This window comes from Giraffa tippelskirchi, chromosome 1, assembly GCF_054371585.1.
Source record: "Giraffa tippelskirchi isolate mGirTip1 chromosome 1, T2T-mGirTip1v1.2.pri, whole genome shotgun sequence".
NCBI classification, from domain to species: Eukaryota; Metazoa; Chordata; class Mammalia; order Artiodactyla; family Giraffidae; genus Giraffa; species Giraffa tippelskirchi.
Genome location: NC_137275.1, coordinates 73,263,632 through 73,279,789, shown reverse-complemented (window position 1 = coordinate 73,279,789; position 16,158 = coordinate 73,263,632). Strand labels below are relative to the sequence as shown.

The 16,158-nt window shown below is 41.2% G+C and overlaps 1 protein-coding gene across 33 annotated transcripts in view; it reads right to left on the bottom strand.

The window, feature by feature from the left end:
• The window catches only part of LCORL (ligand dependent nuclear receptor corepressor like), a 172,932-nt gene extending 158,069 nt beyond the window's left edge, over nucleotides 1-14,863 (bottom strand). For 21 of the 33 annotated variants that reach the window (XR_014082971.1, XR_014082972.1, XR_014082965.1 and 18 more), the window contains exon 1: nucleotides 14,703-14,863. Coding sequence is in view for 14 of the 33 variants with exons in the window: in XM_081593319.1 (XP_081449445.1) it covers nucleotides 14,703-14,859 (157 nt within the window). In the remaining 19 variants the exon portion in view is untranslated. Of the gene's footprint in view, nucleotides 1-8,154; nucleotides 8,221-8,380; nucleotides 8,439-13,663; nucleotides 13,963-14,702 lie in introns of those variants that run through there. The other 12 variants (XM_081593271.1, XM_081593260.1, XM_081593386.1 and 9 more) reach the window with 5 other exon arrangements.
• Between the last annotated feature and the right edge of the window lie 1,295 nt (nucleotides 14,864-16,158).

Below are 16,158 nucleotides of genomic sequence, written 5' to 3'. Positions count from 1 at the left end.
GTAATACCCTTTCCTTGTTCCCTGTCTCTATGAGGAAGGATGCGTCATATGCACAATCTGAGCCTCTCTTTACTCCTAGGGAAATAAAGTGACTAATCTCATTGGTAATTTTGTAAAGAATAACTGAGTAGATCCTTGGGTGTAGCTATTGAGATAACATACCTGCAAAGAGCTCATATTCTATCTGCATCCTTGGTATGCCTAGGACTCAGTAGATAAATAGGCCTATTTGTCTGTTAGCTGCTCAGTTGTGCCCGACTCTTTGCTAACCCCATGGTCTGTCCATGGAATTCTCTAGGCAAGAATACTGGAGTGAGTCACCATTCCCTTCCCCAGGGGATCTTCCTGACCCAGGAATCGAACCTGGGTCACCTGCACTGCAGGCAGATTCTTAGCCGGCTGAGTTACAAGGAAAGCCCTATGCCAAAACCCGAATTTTCCCACCAAGTTACTTCTCTTATCTGCCCTCTATCAGTAATAAAAATGATATTCTGCTTCCATCTTTCTCCTTGTTTTAATTTTCAAGTTGTTCAGAACCCAGGCAAAAAAAGAGGGGTGCTATTTGAGAGTATTTCAGCAACCCAATATCTTAATTAATTTATTGAAATGGAAATTGCTCATTTTCCCAGCTTTGACTTAAATGAGCTGCTTCGATTTGAGCTTCTTAAAACTATTACAAACAAAAAACCCTCAAACCTGAACCAACAGCAGACATTCAAAATGAAAATAAGCTGATTTATATGATCATGCTTATTACCCATTTAAAAAAAAAAACCCTCAAACGCTCATAATTTCCTCCTTATAGACACCATAATTTATACTTTCAATCCTACTTCCTGCTTCCATCCTGTACTCCAATGACACTAGAGTGCTGAATATTTTCAGAATATACACTATTTAGATTTCTATATCTTTGCTTACACTATCCCTCAACCTGTTTCTTCCACTCTACTTTCCTGCTGTATCATTTAACTTAGGGATCAGCAAACTATGGCCAGTAGTCAAACCTGCCTATTTTTCTAAATAATTTTGTTTTTGGACAACCATGCTCATTTATTTATACATTGCTTTTGCACTAGAAGAGATATCCCATGTTCAAGGTAAGAGAAACCCCAGTAAGACAGTAGGCGCTGAGACGGGATCAGAGGGCAGACAGACTGAAACCACAATCACAGAAAACTAACCAATCTAATCACATGGACCACAGCCTTGACTAACTCAATGAAACTAAGCCATGCCGTGTAGGGGTACCCAAGACAGACGGGTCATGGTGGAGAGTTCTGACAAAATGTGGTCCACTGGAGAAGGGAATGGTAAACCACTTCAGTATTCTTGCCTTGAGAACCCCATGAACAGTGTGAAAAGGCAAAAAGATAGGACACTGAAAGATGAACTGCCCAGGTCGGTAGGTGCCCAATATGCTACTGGAGATCAGTGGAGAAATAACTCCAGAAAGAATGAAGAGATGGAGCCAAAGCAAAAACAACACCCAGCTGTGGATGTGACTGGTGATAGAAGCAACGTCCAATGCTGTAAAGAGCAATACTGCATAGGAACCTGGAATGTTAGTCCATGAATCAAGGCAAATTGGAAGTGGTCAAACGAGATGGCAAAAGTGAATATCGACATTTTAGAATCAGCGAACTAAAATGGATTGGAATAGATGAATTTAACTCAGATGACCATTATATCTACTACTGTGGGCAAGAATCCCTTAGAAGAAATGGAATAGCCATCATAGTCAACAAAAGAATCCAAAAAGCAGTGAAAAGTGAAATCGCTTAGTCGTGTCCAACTCTTTGCGACCCCATGGACTGTAGCCTACCAGACTCCACTGTCCATGGGATTTTCCAAGCAATAGTACTGGAGTGGGGTGTCATTTCCTTCTCCAGGGGATCTTCCCGACCCAGGGATCGAAGCCGGGTCTCCTGCATTGTAGACAGACGCTTTACCGTCTGAGCCACCAGGGAAGAAATGCAGTACTTGGATGCAATCTCAAAAACGAAAGAACGATCTCTGTCCATTTACAGGGCCAACCATTCAATATCACAGTAATCCAAGTCTATGCCGCGAGCAGCAACGCTGAAGAAGCTCAAGTTGAACGGTTCTATGAAGACCTACAAGACCTTTTAAAACTAACATCTAAAACAGATGTCCTTTTCATTATAGGGGACTGGAATGCAAAGGTAGGAAGTCAAGAAACACCTGGAATAACAGGCAAATTTGGCCTTAGAGTACAGAATGAAGCCGGGCAAAGGCTAATACAGTTTTGCCAAGAGTTTTGCCAAGAAATCACACTGATCATAGCAAACACCGTCTTCCAACAACACAAGAGAAAACTCTACACATGGACATCACCAGATGGCCAACACTGAAATCAGATTGATTATATTCTTTGCAACCAAAGATGAAGAAGCTCTGTACAGTCAGTAAAAACAAGACCGGGAGCTGACTGTGGCTCAGATCTTGAGCTCCTTGTTGCCAAATTCAGACTTAAATTGAAGAAAGTAGGGAAAACCACTAGATCATTCAGGTATGACCTAAATCAAATCCCTTACGATTACACAGTGAAAGTGAGAAATAGATTTAAGGGACTAGATCTGATAGAGTGCCTGATGAACCACGGATGGAGGTTCGTACCATTGTACAGGAGACAGGGATCAAGACCATCCCCAAGAAAAAGAAATGCAAAAATGCAACATGGTTGTCTGAGGAGACCTTACAAACAGCTATGAAAAGAAGAGAACCAAAAAGTCAAGGTGAAAAGGAAAGATATACCCATTTGAATGTGGACTTCCAAAGAATATCAAGGAGAGATAAAGTCTTCCCCAGGGATCAGTGCAAAGAAATAGAGGAAAACAATAGCATGGGGGAAGACTAGAAATCTCTTCAAGAAAATTAGAGATACCAAGGGAACATTTCATGCAAGGATGGGCTCAATAAAGGACAGAAATGGTACGGACCTCACAGAAGCAGAAGATATTAAGAGGTGGCAAGAATACACAGAAGAACTGTACAAAAAAGATCTTCACGACCCAGATAATCATGATGGTGTGATCACTTACCTAGAGCCAGACATCCTGGAATATGAAGTCAAGTGGGCCTTAGCAAGTATCACTATGAACAAAGCTAGTGAAAGTGATGGAATCCCAGTTGAGCTATTTCAAATCCTGAAAGATGATGCTGTGAAAGTGCTACACTCAATATGCCAGCAAATTTGGAAAGCTCAGCAGTGGCCACAGGACTGGAAAAGGTCAGTTTTCATTCTAATCCCAAGGAAAGGCAATGCCAAAGAATGCTCAAACTACTGCACAATTGTACTCATCTCACATGCCAGTAAAATAATGCTCAAAATTCTCCAAGCCAGGCTTCAGCAATATGTGAACCGTGAACTTCCAGATGTTCAAGCTGGTTTTAGAAAAGGCAGAGGAACCAGATATCAAATTGCCAACATCCGCTGGATCATCGAAAAAGCAAGGGAGTTCCAGAAAAACATCTATTTCTACTTTATTGACTATGCTAAAGGCTTTGATTCTGTTGATCACAAGAAACTGTGGAAAATACTGAGAGAGATGGGAATACCAGACCGCCTGACCTGCCTCTTGAGAAATCTGTATGCAGTTCAGGAAGCAATAGTTAGAACTGGACATGGAACAACAGACTGGTTTCAAATAGGAAAAGGAGTACGTCAAGGCTGTATATTGTCACCCTGCTTATTTAACTTCTATGCAGAGTACATCATGAGAAACGTGGGGCTTGAGGAAGCACAAGCTGGAATCAAGATTGCAGGGAGAAATATCAATAACCTCAGATATGCAGATGACACCATCCTTATGGCAGAAAGCAAAGAAGAACTAAAGAGCTTCTTGATGAAAGTGAAAGAGGAGAGTGAAAAAGTTGGCTTAAAGCTCAACATTCAGAAAACTAAGGTCATGGCATCCAGTCCCATCACTTCATGGCAAATAGATAAGGAAACAGTGAGAGACTTGATTTTTTGGGGCTCCAAAATAACTGCAGATTTTGACTGCAGCCATGAAATTAAGACGCTTACTCCTTGGAAGGAAAGTTATGACCAACCTAGATAGCATATTAAAAAGCAGACACATTACTTTGTCAACAAAGGTCTGTCTAGTCAAGGCTATGGTTTTTCCAATAGTTATGTACGGATGTGAGAGTTGGAGTATAAGCTTTTGAACTGTGGTGTTGGAGAAGACTCTTGAGAGTCCATTGGATTGCAAGGAGATCCAACCAGTCCATCCTAAAGGAGATCAGTCCTGAGTGTTCACTGGAAGGACTGATGTTGAAGCTGAAACTCCAATACTTTGGCCACCTGCTGTGAAAAGCTGACTCATTTGAAAAGACCTTGATGCTAGGAAAGATTGAAGGCAGGAGAAGGGGATGACAGAGGATGAGATGGTTGGATGGTATCACCAACTCAGTGGACATGAGTTTGAGTAAACTCCAGGAGTTGGTGATGGTCAGGGAGGCCTGGCATGCTGCAGTCCACGGGGCTGCAGAGTCAGATACGACTGAGTGACTGAACTGAACTTTGCACTAGAACAGCAGAGTTGAGTAGTTGCAATAAAGACCGTATGGCCCACAAGGCCTATAATGTTTGCATCTAGCCCTTTACAAAAAAAGTCTGCAATTCCTACTGTCACTCAATCCTTTTAAGTCTAGTCATTTCAGATTCTTCAAATCAAAATTAATTGCTCTCTACTCTGTCCTTCCATTATATTATGTCAACTCTAATATTTCACATCCCTCATAACTGTGAGTTCTTTAAAAGCAAATAACTCCTAGTGTAGAAATTAGTCTTTTTACCCAAGTCACAATTCCCACCTCTCCCAATACTTTAGGGGAAGTATTCTTGAAGGAGCTTTTGTGCTTTTTTCTACCCCTTATTCATCCTACCAAAGGTAAGAAGAATGACTAATATTGGCAGCATCCTGATAGCTGTTCCTAGAAGAATGGATTAATGTCTTAAAGGTCATTTTTCATGCATGTTCAAGCCTACCACTCAACCTGCCTAGATGGTCTAACATATCAATAAACAAACCAAAGGTAACAGGTAGAAAAGCTTCCTTGTTTATTAGAAGAGGCCTGCAGCTCCAGCTGCTTTGTCTTTGATAGGTTGGCAAGTTCAATTCAGAGTGATACCGTCTTAATTTTGGCCTCAGTTACAAGCCAGGTTCTTCAATACAACCTTACCATCTAAAAAGCTAACATTTTGATTCCTGATTCTTGAGTCTATTTCCAATTCAGAACCTAGTTTAGGAAGAATCATAGAATTACACTCCAATTAACTGACACACAGTAGGACTCAAGATATTCGATGACTGACAACAGTAAATTAACTGGAAAAAAATCTTTCTTTTAAAATGTGTAACACGCTAGTACTACATATATTGTTGAGGAACTTACTTAGGAAAATATGTTTTGAAGGAAAAATGAGAGTTCACATTCAATGATTCAAACCAAGTCTATTATATTTATTTAATTATCTCTCAATATTTTGTAGCTATCAAGTCTCAGCTTAACATATAAAGCAATCATGGATATCATCAATTCAGAAAAGTATTCTCCATCTTATTATCCATCTATGAAACAAACATCCCCAAAGCCCAGTTCAGTTCAGTAGCTCAGTCGTGTCTGACTCTTTGCAACCCCACAGAATGCAACACACCATGTTTCCCTGTCCATCAGCAACTCCCTTCCAATTACTGCTCCATTCATATGTTCTTCCTCAAAATGTACCTTCTCAAACGTTTTCTCTTCTTATATACATCTTAAATACATTCTAACCTATTACAATACAGCTTCCATTCCCACCACTCTGCTTAAATTTATCCAGTCCAGGTCACCAAGAACTTCAATGCTGCCAAAAACAATGTACACTTCCTTGTTTAATGGTACTTGACATCTCATCAACATATAACAATCTCTGCTTATTGTAACACTCTTCTCTCCTCTTAGATTTGGTAATACCATCTCTCCTGGTTTTTGTCCTCAGCCAACAGTCTTACTTTACAGTGTAAAAGTCTAGTGGTCTTACTTTGAGACTCCTCTTCCTCCATCCAAAGACTGTTAAGATTCCTTAAGATGTGGTACCAAGTACTCTACTCCCCTCTAGTAATACTATCCCTTGCCCTTAGGTGGTCTCATTCATTTCCTCAGATTTAAATGTCATCTTTATGCTAATTCCTTAATTTATATCAATTAGTCCAGAAACCACTACTACATAAGTATTACAGCACTTTTCATAAAAAACAAAAATTATGAACCTTTAAGGACAGATACTATCCTAGTTTCACAGATTTCTATCTGTGAAAAGTAAAATGACTTGTGCCTAAGGTTATAAGTTGTTCAGTCACTCAGTCGCATCCAACTCTTTGCGACCCCATGACTACAGTACGCCAGGCTTCCCTGTCCTTCACTATCTCCTGGAATTTGCTCAAACTCATGTTCATTTAGTTGATGATGCCATCCAACCATCTCATCCACTGTCGCCCTCATCTTCTCCTGCCCTCAATCTTCCCCAATGAATTGGCTCTTCCCATCAGGTGGCCAAAGTATTGGAGCTTCAGCTTCAACATCAGTCCTTCCAATGAACACCCAGGACTGACCTCCTTTAGGATGGACTGGTTGGATCTCCTTGCAGTCCAACGGACTCTCAAGAGTCTTCTCCAACACCACAGTTCAACAGCATCAATTCTTCAGCGCTCAGCTTTCTTTATAGTCCAACTCTCACATCCATACATGACTATTGGAAAAACCTTAGCCTTGACTAGACGGACCTTTGTTGACAAAGTAATGTCTCTGCTTTTTAATATGCTGTCTAGGTTGGTCATAACTTTCCTTCCAAGGAGTAAGCGTCTTTTAATGTCATGGCCGCAATCACCATCTGCAGTGATTTTGGAGCCCCAAAAAATAAAGTCAGCCACTGTTTCCACTGTTTCCTATCTATTTGCCATGAAGTGATGGGATCGGATGCCGTGATTTAGTTTTCTGAATGTTGAGCTTTAAGCCAACTCTTTCATTCTCCTCTTTCACTTTCATCAAGAGGCTCTTTAGTTCTTCACTTTCTGCCATAAGGGTGGTGTCATCTGCATATCTAAGGTTATTGATATTTCTCCCTGCAATCTTGATTCCAGCTTGTGCTTCATCCAGCCCAGCGTTTCTCATGATGTACTCTGCATATAAGTTTAACAAGCAGGGTGACAATATACAGCCTTGATGTACTCCTTTTCCTATCTGGAACCAGTGGTAGAGGCCAAAAAGGAATTGTGTTTTTTGAATTTTTAATCCTTTTTACCATTTGCAGACTTAGCCCTTTGTCCCTAAACTGTTTCCTAGTTTACTATTTAAATATGAAGACTACTGGACAAAGTTATTTCCCTACATATAAACCTTACATATAGCCATCAGAAAAGAACTAGCCAGTTTGAAATTAACAGAGAAAGGTCTCAAACTTGTTTTTCAATAAGTGCTTTAGAAAAGACTCTAGGATACAATTGAATTTTGAAGGTGACTGAGGATGCAGGTGGCTGTTATGATTAACAAGATACTCAAGAATTTGGGGCACTATGTACAAAACCAAAGTAAAAATCGATGCAAGTGGCTGGGCTGTCTAAAGAAGAAGTGAGCCAAACAGGAAAGTCTGATGCGCTATGATCAACTAGCTTGTATTTCATGAAAAAAGACATATGGGAGATACCACTGCTTTGTAAACTACAAAAATCAGAGTAGTTACTCCAAATAATGATTTAGTATAGGCTGTAAGCTAAGGTGAAGGACAGTAAATCAGCTATGCAGCTACCAGCATAAACTAGACTTTCATCTGAACTTGCCCAAGTGTTTGACTTCATCAGAAAAAACAAAATCCAAAAGGATATTGTAAAGACAACAGTAATAACTTAGTAATAGATTAAGGTAAAGAACAAGGAAAAAACAAAGAAGCAAATATAAGTAATCAGAACAGGATTGTTGCCAATGAGTGGGAAAACTATATGAAAGGCAAGAAGATATAGAAAAGTAAGTAAGTTGTAAGTTGTTTTCTAGAAAACATAAAAAGTCTCAAAACAAATTTTTATTTAGCTTTAATTAAGAGCAAAGCAGCATTCTTCAAATACAAATATGGCATTATTTTGTTACCTTAATTAGTTTCCTAATGGCAGGAGTAGGTTGGTCTGGGCCTATTCACATTGTGTTCCCTATATTCTGTGGTGAGTAAAACACACATACACACAAACACACACACAGAAAAAGAAGGAATATTAGCCAAAGAAAAAAGGAACTCTAAACCTCAATAACATATATTATAATTGGAAAAACTGGAATAACCAAAAAGAAAGAAAAAACTGTATATCCAAAAACCTACATGCCTTTGTTGCTCCTCCCAAGACTGCACTGTGGTAGAAGAAATAAAGACCAGGATTGAAAGACAAGTCAGAGGAGCATGGAGAACACATAATAGCTACTTACGATGACATAATAGGAACTTACCACAGTACCTAGCCAAACAGGGAGGCGGGTGCACACATGTAGCCAGCTAAGGGAAGTAGTATGGACAGGAAGAGACAGCAAGCCCCACACAGAAAGGATATGTACAGTATGCTCACACCGGCACACAGCCTGTTTCTAACATCTGCAAATATATAAAATTCATATATTGCTTGAACCCAAGGATGGCAGAACTTCGGGGATACAATCATCAAAGAGTATATAAATTTCAAATTTGACATGCAAAATTCACAGTAAGCCTATTTTCAGAGAAATTTGGATATGTGTCTTTACCACCCAACTACTCATGATCATCACAGATTCCGCTTGCCTGTACATATTAGATAATGGTATAATTCACAACTTTTTTTAATGAATAAAATAAATGCTATTTGAAAAAAATAGATTTAGGGTCAAAGTTTTTGGGTAGTTGACCCATTCATATCAGTTCTCATCAAATCCAGATTTCTACATAAATATTCTCTTCTGGGATTTACATAGCAATAGTGACAAGATGAAGCAGAAGTTAGTGGAAAAATAAAGAAGTAGGAGACAAGAAGCACCCAGAAAGAAGTGTCAAGTTGATTATGTAGAACTGTATTTCCCTGGACTATCCCATCTTTAAGTGTTACAGCTCTATGAAGAGCTCCGGTAACTTCTTCATAGGTTAAAAATAGAGGAAGATAATATCTTCTGACCCTGATTATGGCTGGGAGCAGGTAGTCTGGAAGAAAGTTTACTCTGCAAACACTTACCGAGTGCAGAGCTTTAAGACAGTGACATGGTTAACAGGAAGAGTACAGAGAGTAGGTATCAACAAAGAGTAAGTTCAAGATGATTTAGTATGACAGCCAAGTGACTATACTGTGATTCTTAAACTCTATGACTATGGCTCAAGAATATCCTGGAATATAGACCTTTTAAGCCCTTACTATCTTCTTCTTTAACATGACTCAGGATCTTTTCATTGTTCATCAGCATCCCCGCCAGAAAGAATCTATTGGCAAATACATAAAGCTCAAAGCTGCTAATAACCTGTATAATTCAATAACAATAATAGACAGTTTAGGGCATGCTTTCTATGGCAGACATATTAACAGATATCAACACAATTAATTTTCAAACAACTTTTATTATCTTCAATTTATAGGTAAGGGACTGAAGTACAGAGAGATTAAGTAACTTGTAGGTGGTAACTGGTAGATGGTTAACAGTTAGAATTCAAACACAGATAGTCTAGCTCCAGAGTCTATATTCCCATTTGCTATATTACAGTATTCAAACAAAAGACATGGGGAATAAAAGATTTGGGGAAAGCTATCAGTTTGGTTAGTATCAACAGAAGTGAATAAGTGTCGTACCCAGGTAATCAAGACTTTGCTGGAGTCACTCATTATAAAACTGCACTGTCCAATGTGGTAGCCATTTGCCGCAAAAGGCTACTAAGCATCTGAAATGTAGCCAGTCCAACTTGAGATATAATAACTGATTTCAAAGACTTAATATTTTAAAAAGAATGTAAACTAATTCAACAATTTTATATGGGTTAATTTAAAATATGTTTAATATACTGGGCTAAATCAAACATGCCTTTTAAATGTGGCTACTAGAAAACTATTTCTACTGGGACAACGATGCTATGTTGGAAATACGCTGGAGTTTATAGAATAATTCTAATCAAATCGTCATTGTTTTACTGTTGTAACCTTAAGGAAATCAGTTACACTGATCATTAACTTCTGTATCATAAACTAGGGCTTAACAACAGTCCTGACACCTCCTGTTCACATTTTGGTATCTAAATCTATTTTCCACTAAAAAGAATCTAAGACTCCTTGGAAAAATGGCTGATGTCAGGGCTGGGACAGGTTAAGTACAAGATAAACCTGGAATATTTTGTCTGGGAAGAAAGAAGTACTCAAAAATAATCATTGGGCAGGGAAGGATTGGGGAAAGATGTGGTTTGTCAAAAAACACTGGAACCAGCTTGATGAGGCTCCCGCTGGCCAAACCTAGGACAACCTGGAAATTAAAATATATAATGACAGCAATGGATTTAACTACTGAATAAAGTAAGAATCAATGAGTTCATTTTGATGAAAATAACAAAATAAAGGAAGAGAGAGGAAAGACCGCTTTATGACAGAGTATCAACTACTAGCCACAGAAGAAAAAATCATGAATGGATGTTAAAACTTGTGGGTAAGTTTTATGAGACTATGTAAATATCCTATTCTTCAAAGTACGTTCCCATCGATTACATATTAAGTTCCCATTGATTACATATTAATTACAAAAGGACAAACAGTAACTTTTAGGGAGAAATACAGAGAATACCACATTAACCAAACTTTCAAAGGTACCATCACCAACATTGGGACAAACCAACATCATGAACTTTAATATACGAAGTATTAAGCACAGAAGATATTCCTGCCAAAAATGCATAACCAATCTAATCATGAGGAAACAACAGACAAATTCAAATTGAGGGACATTCAACAAAACAACTGTCCTGTACTTTTCAAAAATGTCAAGGTCAAGAAATACAAGAAAGGCTGAGGAAATGTTCCAGATTTAAAGAGACTAAAGAAATATGACAACCAAATGCAATGTATGATCCTGGCTGAGGGGAAAAGCTATAAAATAAAATTGATAAAATATGAACATGAATTATGAATTCAGTAATAGTATTATTAAAGTATGTCAATGTTATATTTTCTGGTTTTAATAACTATACTATGGGTTAGGCAAGACAATGTCCTTGGTTTTAGGACATAAAACTGAAGAATTTAGGGATAAAGAGGCATCATGTCTCCAAATCACCTTTGAATGGTCCAGAAAAAAAAAAAAAGATATAGACAGATACAGAGCAAGAATGATAAAGCAAATACTGCAAAATTTAATACAATTGCTGAATGTGGGGAAGGATATAGAGTCCTTTGTACTATTCTTCTAACTTTTTCTTGTAAATTTGAGATTATATCAAAATTAAAAGTTAAAACAAAAAATTTCCCAGATCAAATATCCTAATAGACTATACAAATCCTGATAATGCTTAAAAATATACTAATGCATTTCTTTTATCCTAGACTTGACTTTGCTTTAAATTTTATGACTTATCAGATATTAGTTATGTATCTCATACAATCCAGGACTGTATCTATTATCACTCAATATCATGCTGAGTACCAATATACTACTAATTATATCCAATAAGCACTCAAACATTTATTAGATGAACCTACTCAAAAGTGAGCACAGTATAGGATGATTGCAGAAAAAAATAATCGTAAAAACCACCACATTGTAAATGATAATGTGACACAGAGCTTACAGAACTCAATTCTAAATAAACAAAAACTAGGATTAAATCACAGAGTAGCCATAAATCTAACATAGAGATGAGTTCCACAAATAGAGAAAGGTAAACAATATTTTCCATATCAAGAATTAAACATCTTAGCTAACTACAAGCAGTTATGACAAGTAAAATGGACTTTTTGCCCATAAAATTAGAACATTAATATATGTTATTTAAAAAATGAAAAAGATTATTTTAAAGATTTAGGCTAAGAACTAAGATTTTAAAATTTCACTATTAATTCAATACTAATTTGCTGTACAGCCTTGAGACACTGCTTACAATTTCCATACCTCATTTAAAAATAAGACTTGTAGATCATTTTCTTCCCCAAAAGCAGACAGAATATTTTATAAAATGTCAATAAGAGCACTAAATATTCAATATGGAAGTACACATATATTCACACACATACACAGAGGCAAAGTAAAAAGAATACAGTTTCTTTGCAAACATGTTTACAAATAGCAAAACCCAACTTAAACGTTACACAAATACATTCAATCTCAATTCATACTATGAATAGGTGCTTCACACACAGACTACTGAAACAACCCAATCAACCAGTGTTTATCCTGCTTAAGAGTTCTCTCGTTTATTTAAAAAACAACCATGATAAACACAAAGTAGAAGATGGATCTTCCTAGGTCTCCTGAGTAGGACTGGGGCTGTGGGAAGTAATTCTCAAACATAGTTAGAGCTTAGGGGAAAAAAAAAATTCCTTTCAAATATCGTACAAGTGAATATAGTGACTGCACAATTAAACACACAGCATTAACTCAATTTTCAACGTCTTATAATCCTACTAGAGTATCCCAGTAGGTAAGACAGAAAGATATCCTGTTTCCCTTTTCCATCAAATCCAATTAATTTTGCGTTTAACAAAAATTCGACTATTTTTCAAAAACATATTTTTGTGAGACAAAGTGATACTTAATGCAACTAAACAAGCAAGATGAGAAAAAACAAAAAGCCAAAGTATTCTAAAATATAAAAATTGTCCAAAGACATAGTCAAATAACTATGTTCCTCGGCAAAACTTAACACAGTATCTCAAGCCAGTATTACAATGCTATCATCCTGCCTGACTCTAACTGAACAACTCAACAGTTTTCAAACAGGTTGTCAATGGAAGAGATCTTTACATAAGAAATTATAAAAACAGGGTCCATTTTGTATTCGGGAGGCATCAGCAACACTTCGCTTAAAATTTTATATAAAAATACGATGAGGTTCTTTTTCACATTTTTTAAAGTAAAATCACTTATGACTACTTGACTAAAGCTATTTCCTAGAACGTTTCCTTAGATAAGAATAAAACATATAAAGGGTAAAACTGTGACTTGCTTAAACATAACTTAAATGTCCCTAATCAGAGCAACCTTCCTTCTCGTATGTTTTCCTATACCCACTGTACTCTGCAGTGCACATTTCTGAGTTAAGTTGTACTAGTTTCTTACCACAATCTCCTTTCCACAACTGAAAATCAAGAAAGATCTTCAAGCGCTAACTAAACAAATCTGAGGGGAGTGGGGGAGGGAAAGGGGCGCGAGGTGGCGCAAGAACAGATGGAAACAAGGTAGTTGTTTTCTTAGGGCACTAAGGTTTCTTACTCAACTCCCAAAGCCAAGGTTTAATCGCCAGTCGAGCAAGCTGCTGCCACTATCCACTCCTTAGACAATGCAACCTTCCCTTTACCTCTTCTCACACTCTGCTACCCATCAACCCCTTCCAAAACAAACACAACACACCCCATCCCACAACCCGCGTTATCCCATCGGTGCCCACTCAACCAACCTGCTGGATAACAGCTCCACATACACGTCTCACTCAGACAAAAAAGCAACGGCGGCAAGGCGGCGAGATCCCACCACCTCACACCACCCCGGAGGAACCCGCAGAATGACAGTACGGAGCCCAGAAGTTTGAAGCAAAACGATTCCCACCCAACCAAAAGGGAAGACGAAATTGCAGAAGGGGTTGCGAGGTGGGGAAAGCGATGTGCATGTCTGTGCAGGGAAGGGTCCATCACATGACAGTAAAAGAGGACCCGAGTCGTCCGGGCGTCCGTGAGAAGGGGAGGGGGTTGCCGTCGCCATGGCAACACCCCCTCTCACTCCAGACTTCCAAAGAGGGAGGAAGAACTTCAAATCCCAACCGTCAGCGCTCGAGCGGCTCCTTCTTAAAGGGGTACACACCGCGCCGCCGCCGCCGCCGCCGAGCACGAGAGGGCAGAGTTGGGCGCCCCCGCCCCTCGGGCGACGCCCCCGCCGCCCCTCGCCCCGAGCGGGCCCACCCTAGACACCAGCCCCGCGAGCGCCCCAGGGTCGCTCAGGTCCCCGTCCCCGGAGCACGACCGCGTCCGCCCGCCCGGCCCCCGGCGGCAGAAGGGGGTGTGTATGCGCCCGGCGGGGGCGCGGACCATCCCGCCTTCCTCCCGTCGGCTCTGCCCGCCGGCTCCCCTCCGCCCGGGCGCCGACCCGCCGGCCCGCTTCCTCCCTATTGACAGGGCTGACGGTGAGCGGCGAGGGGCGCCGACGAGTTTCGGGGCGAGCGCAAGCGAGCCGTTTCCTCGGGGGCTCGGCGAGCGGGTCCGAACTAACAGTTCCAGGGGAGCCCAAGAGCTAAGAAGGAGAATGAGCGCGGACCGCGCCGGGCGAGGAGCCCCCAGACAAAAGGCGAGCGCCGGAGCCGCCGCGCCGCCGCCGCTCCCTTGTCGCTCCCCCATTGAACTAACCCGAACGGAAGATTCAACTAAACCCCTCAGCCACAAACTCCTCGGGCTGCGGCAGTCGTCGCCGCGCGGAGCCGGGGCTCCGGCCCGTGTCTCTCTTACCTACACAGTGCATGAGACGGTGGCGCCAAGAGTCGAGTTCCCGCCGGAATCCTCTCCTCTCCGCCGCGCACCGAGGGCTCCGGCACTGAGCGGCGGCGGCGGCGGCGGCGGCAGCAGCGGCGGCGGCAGCGGCCATTCTCTCTCTTCCCTTGTCCATCTGCGTCCCGCGTCACGCGCCCTCATTTACATACGAGCGGCGCAGGCACGAGGCAGGGGCGCGAGCCCTCGGCGCGAGCCTCGGAGCGCGCGCCCCCCGGAGGGGAGTTGATTGACACGTGTCACACTACCTTCCCTCTGCCCTTCCCTCCCCCTCCCATCGCTCCCTCTGGGAGAGGCGGGGAGGGAGCGTGAGGAGAAGGAAGCAACCTGCCGCTTCCGCTGACCCCGCCTCCCCATCTACTCCCCTTTTTCCCCTCCCCCCGGAGTTTACTCAAGCAAGCCATACTGCTCCCGCCGCCCGCGAAAACCCTGAGCCGCAGCGAGAGACTCGGAGCCTGGCCAGGAACCGGCGCGCTAATGGAGCGGACTAGCAACGCCTTCCTTCTGCCTTCGCACCGCGACTCCGGACGCCCGGAGACTTCACTTCCCAGGCCCCTTTGCGCTGGGGTTCCGAAGCGGAGATTGCCGTCTCGGCGCGATGCATGCCGGTTCTTGCAGTCCAGTAGAGATGGGCACTTTTCGGTGTTTGCACACTTGGAATAGCTTGCCGGGCCTTAGACTTCTCAGCTCTGCGCGGATTGTGGGTTTAGCGCCCAGAACAATGCGCTGCGAGCGTTGCAGGGTCTGACCCAACCGGCTTAACTTCCTTAGGATCCGTGATAAAAGGGCAATGGAAGCCGCTAGAGTTGTGTGTCCCTTGAAGGTTCGGGCTGCTTTAAGTTTATGCTGTAAGTGCTGAAAACTTTTGGGGTCACTGTCATCTCGCCACTGTAGGGAAAGAACAAGCCGGTGATTGAGCTGCATCCGAGATCTGCCAAAAGTCCAAAGAGAGAGCCCACAGTGACTTCAGTTTCCAGGGCGATGACATCTCAGAAAGCGAGAATATTTGTAAAATTGGGGAAAAGATGTGGGACTTCACCGGAAATCGTTTACGGGGCAGGCGATTGGATGTGGCTGGGTTAAAACTCCAAAAGGAGAAACTTATGCAGGGCAAAATGTACACTCCTGGACAGCAACCCATTGAGTCTTGTGTTCCGTGTCATCTTTCACTTGCCTAATCCTGGTACAGTGCGCGGTACGGGATTTAGCACTTAAACGTTTGGAATAAATTCTGCTTTACTCTAGAGAAAATATTTCTTCACACAGAGAGAAAGCTTTTGATTAAATATGAACTCCAATGACAGTTTTTACTTTTGCACCACAGTGATTGTGCATGTGTTTCTGTGTATGTGCAGGGTGCTGAATCGAAACTAAGACCCCGTACTGTGTATTACTGGAAATTTATGCACAAGTCTGT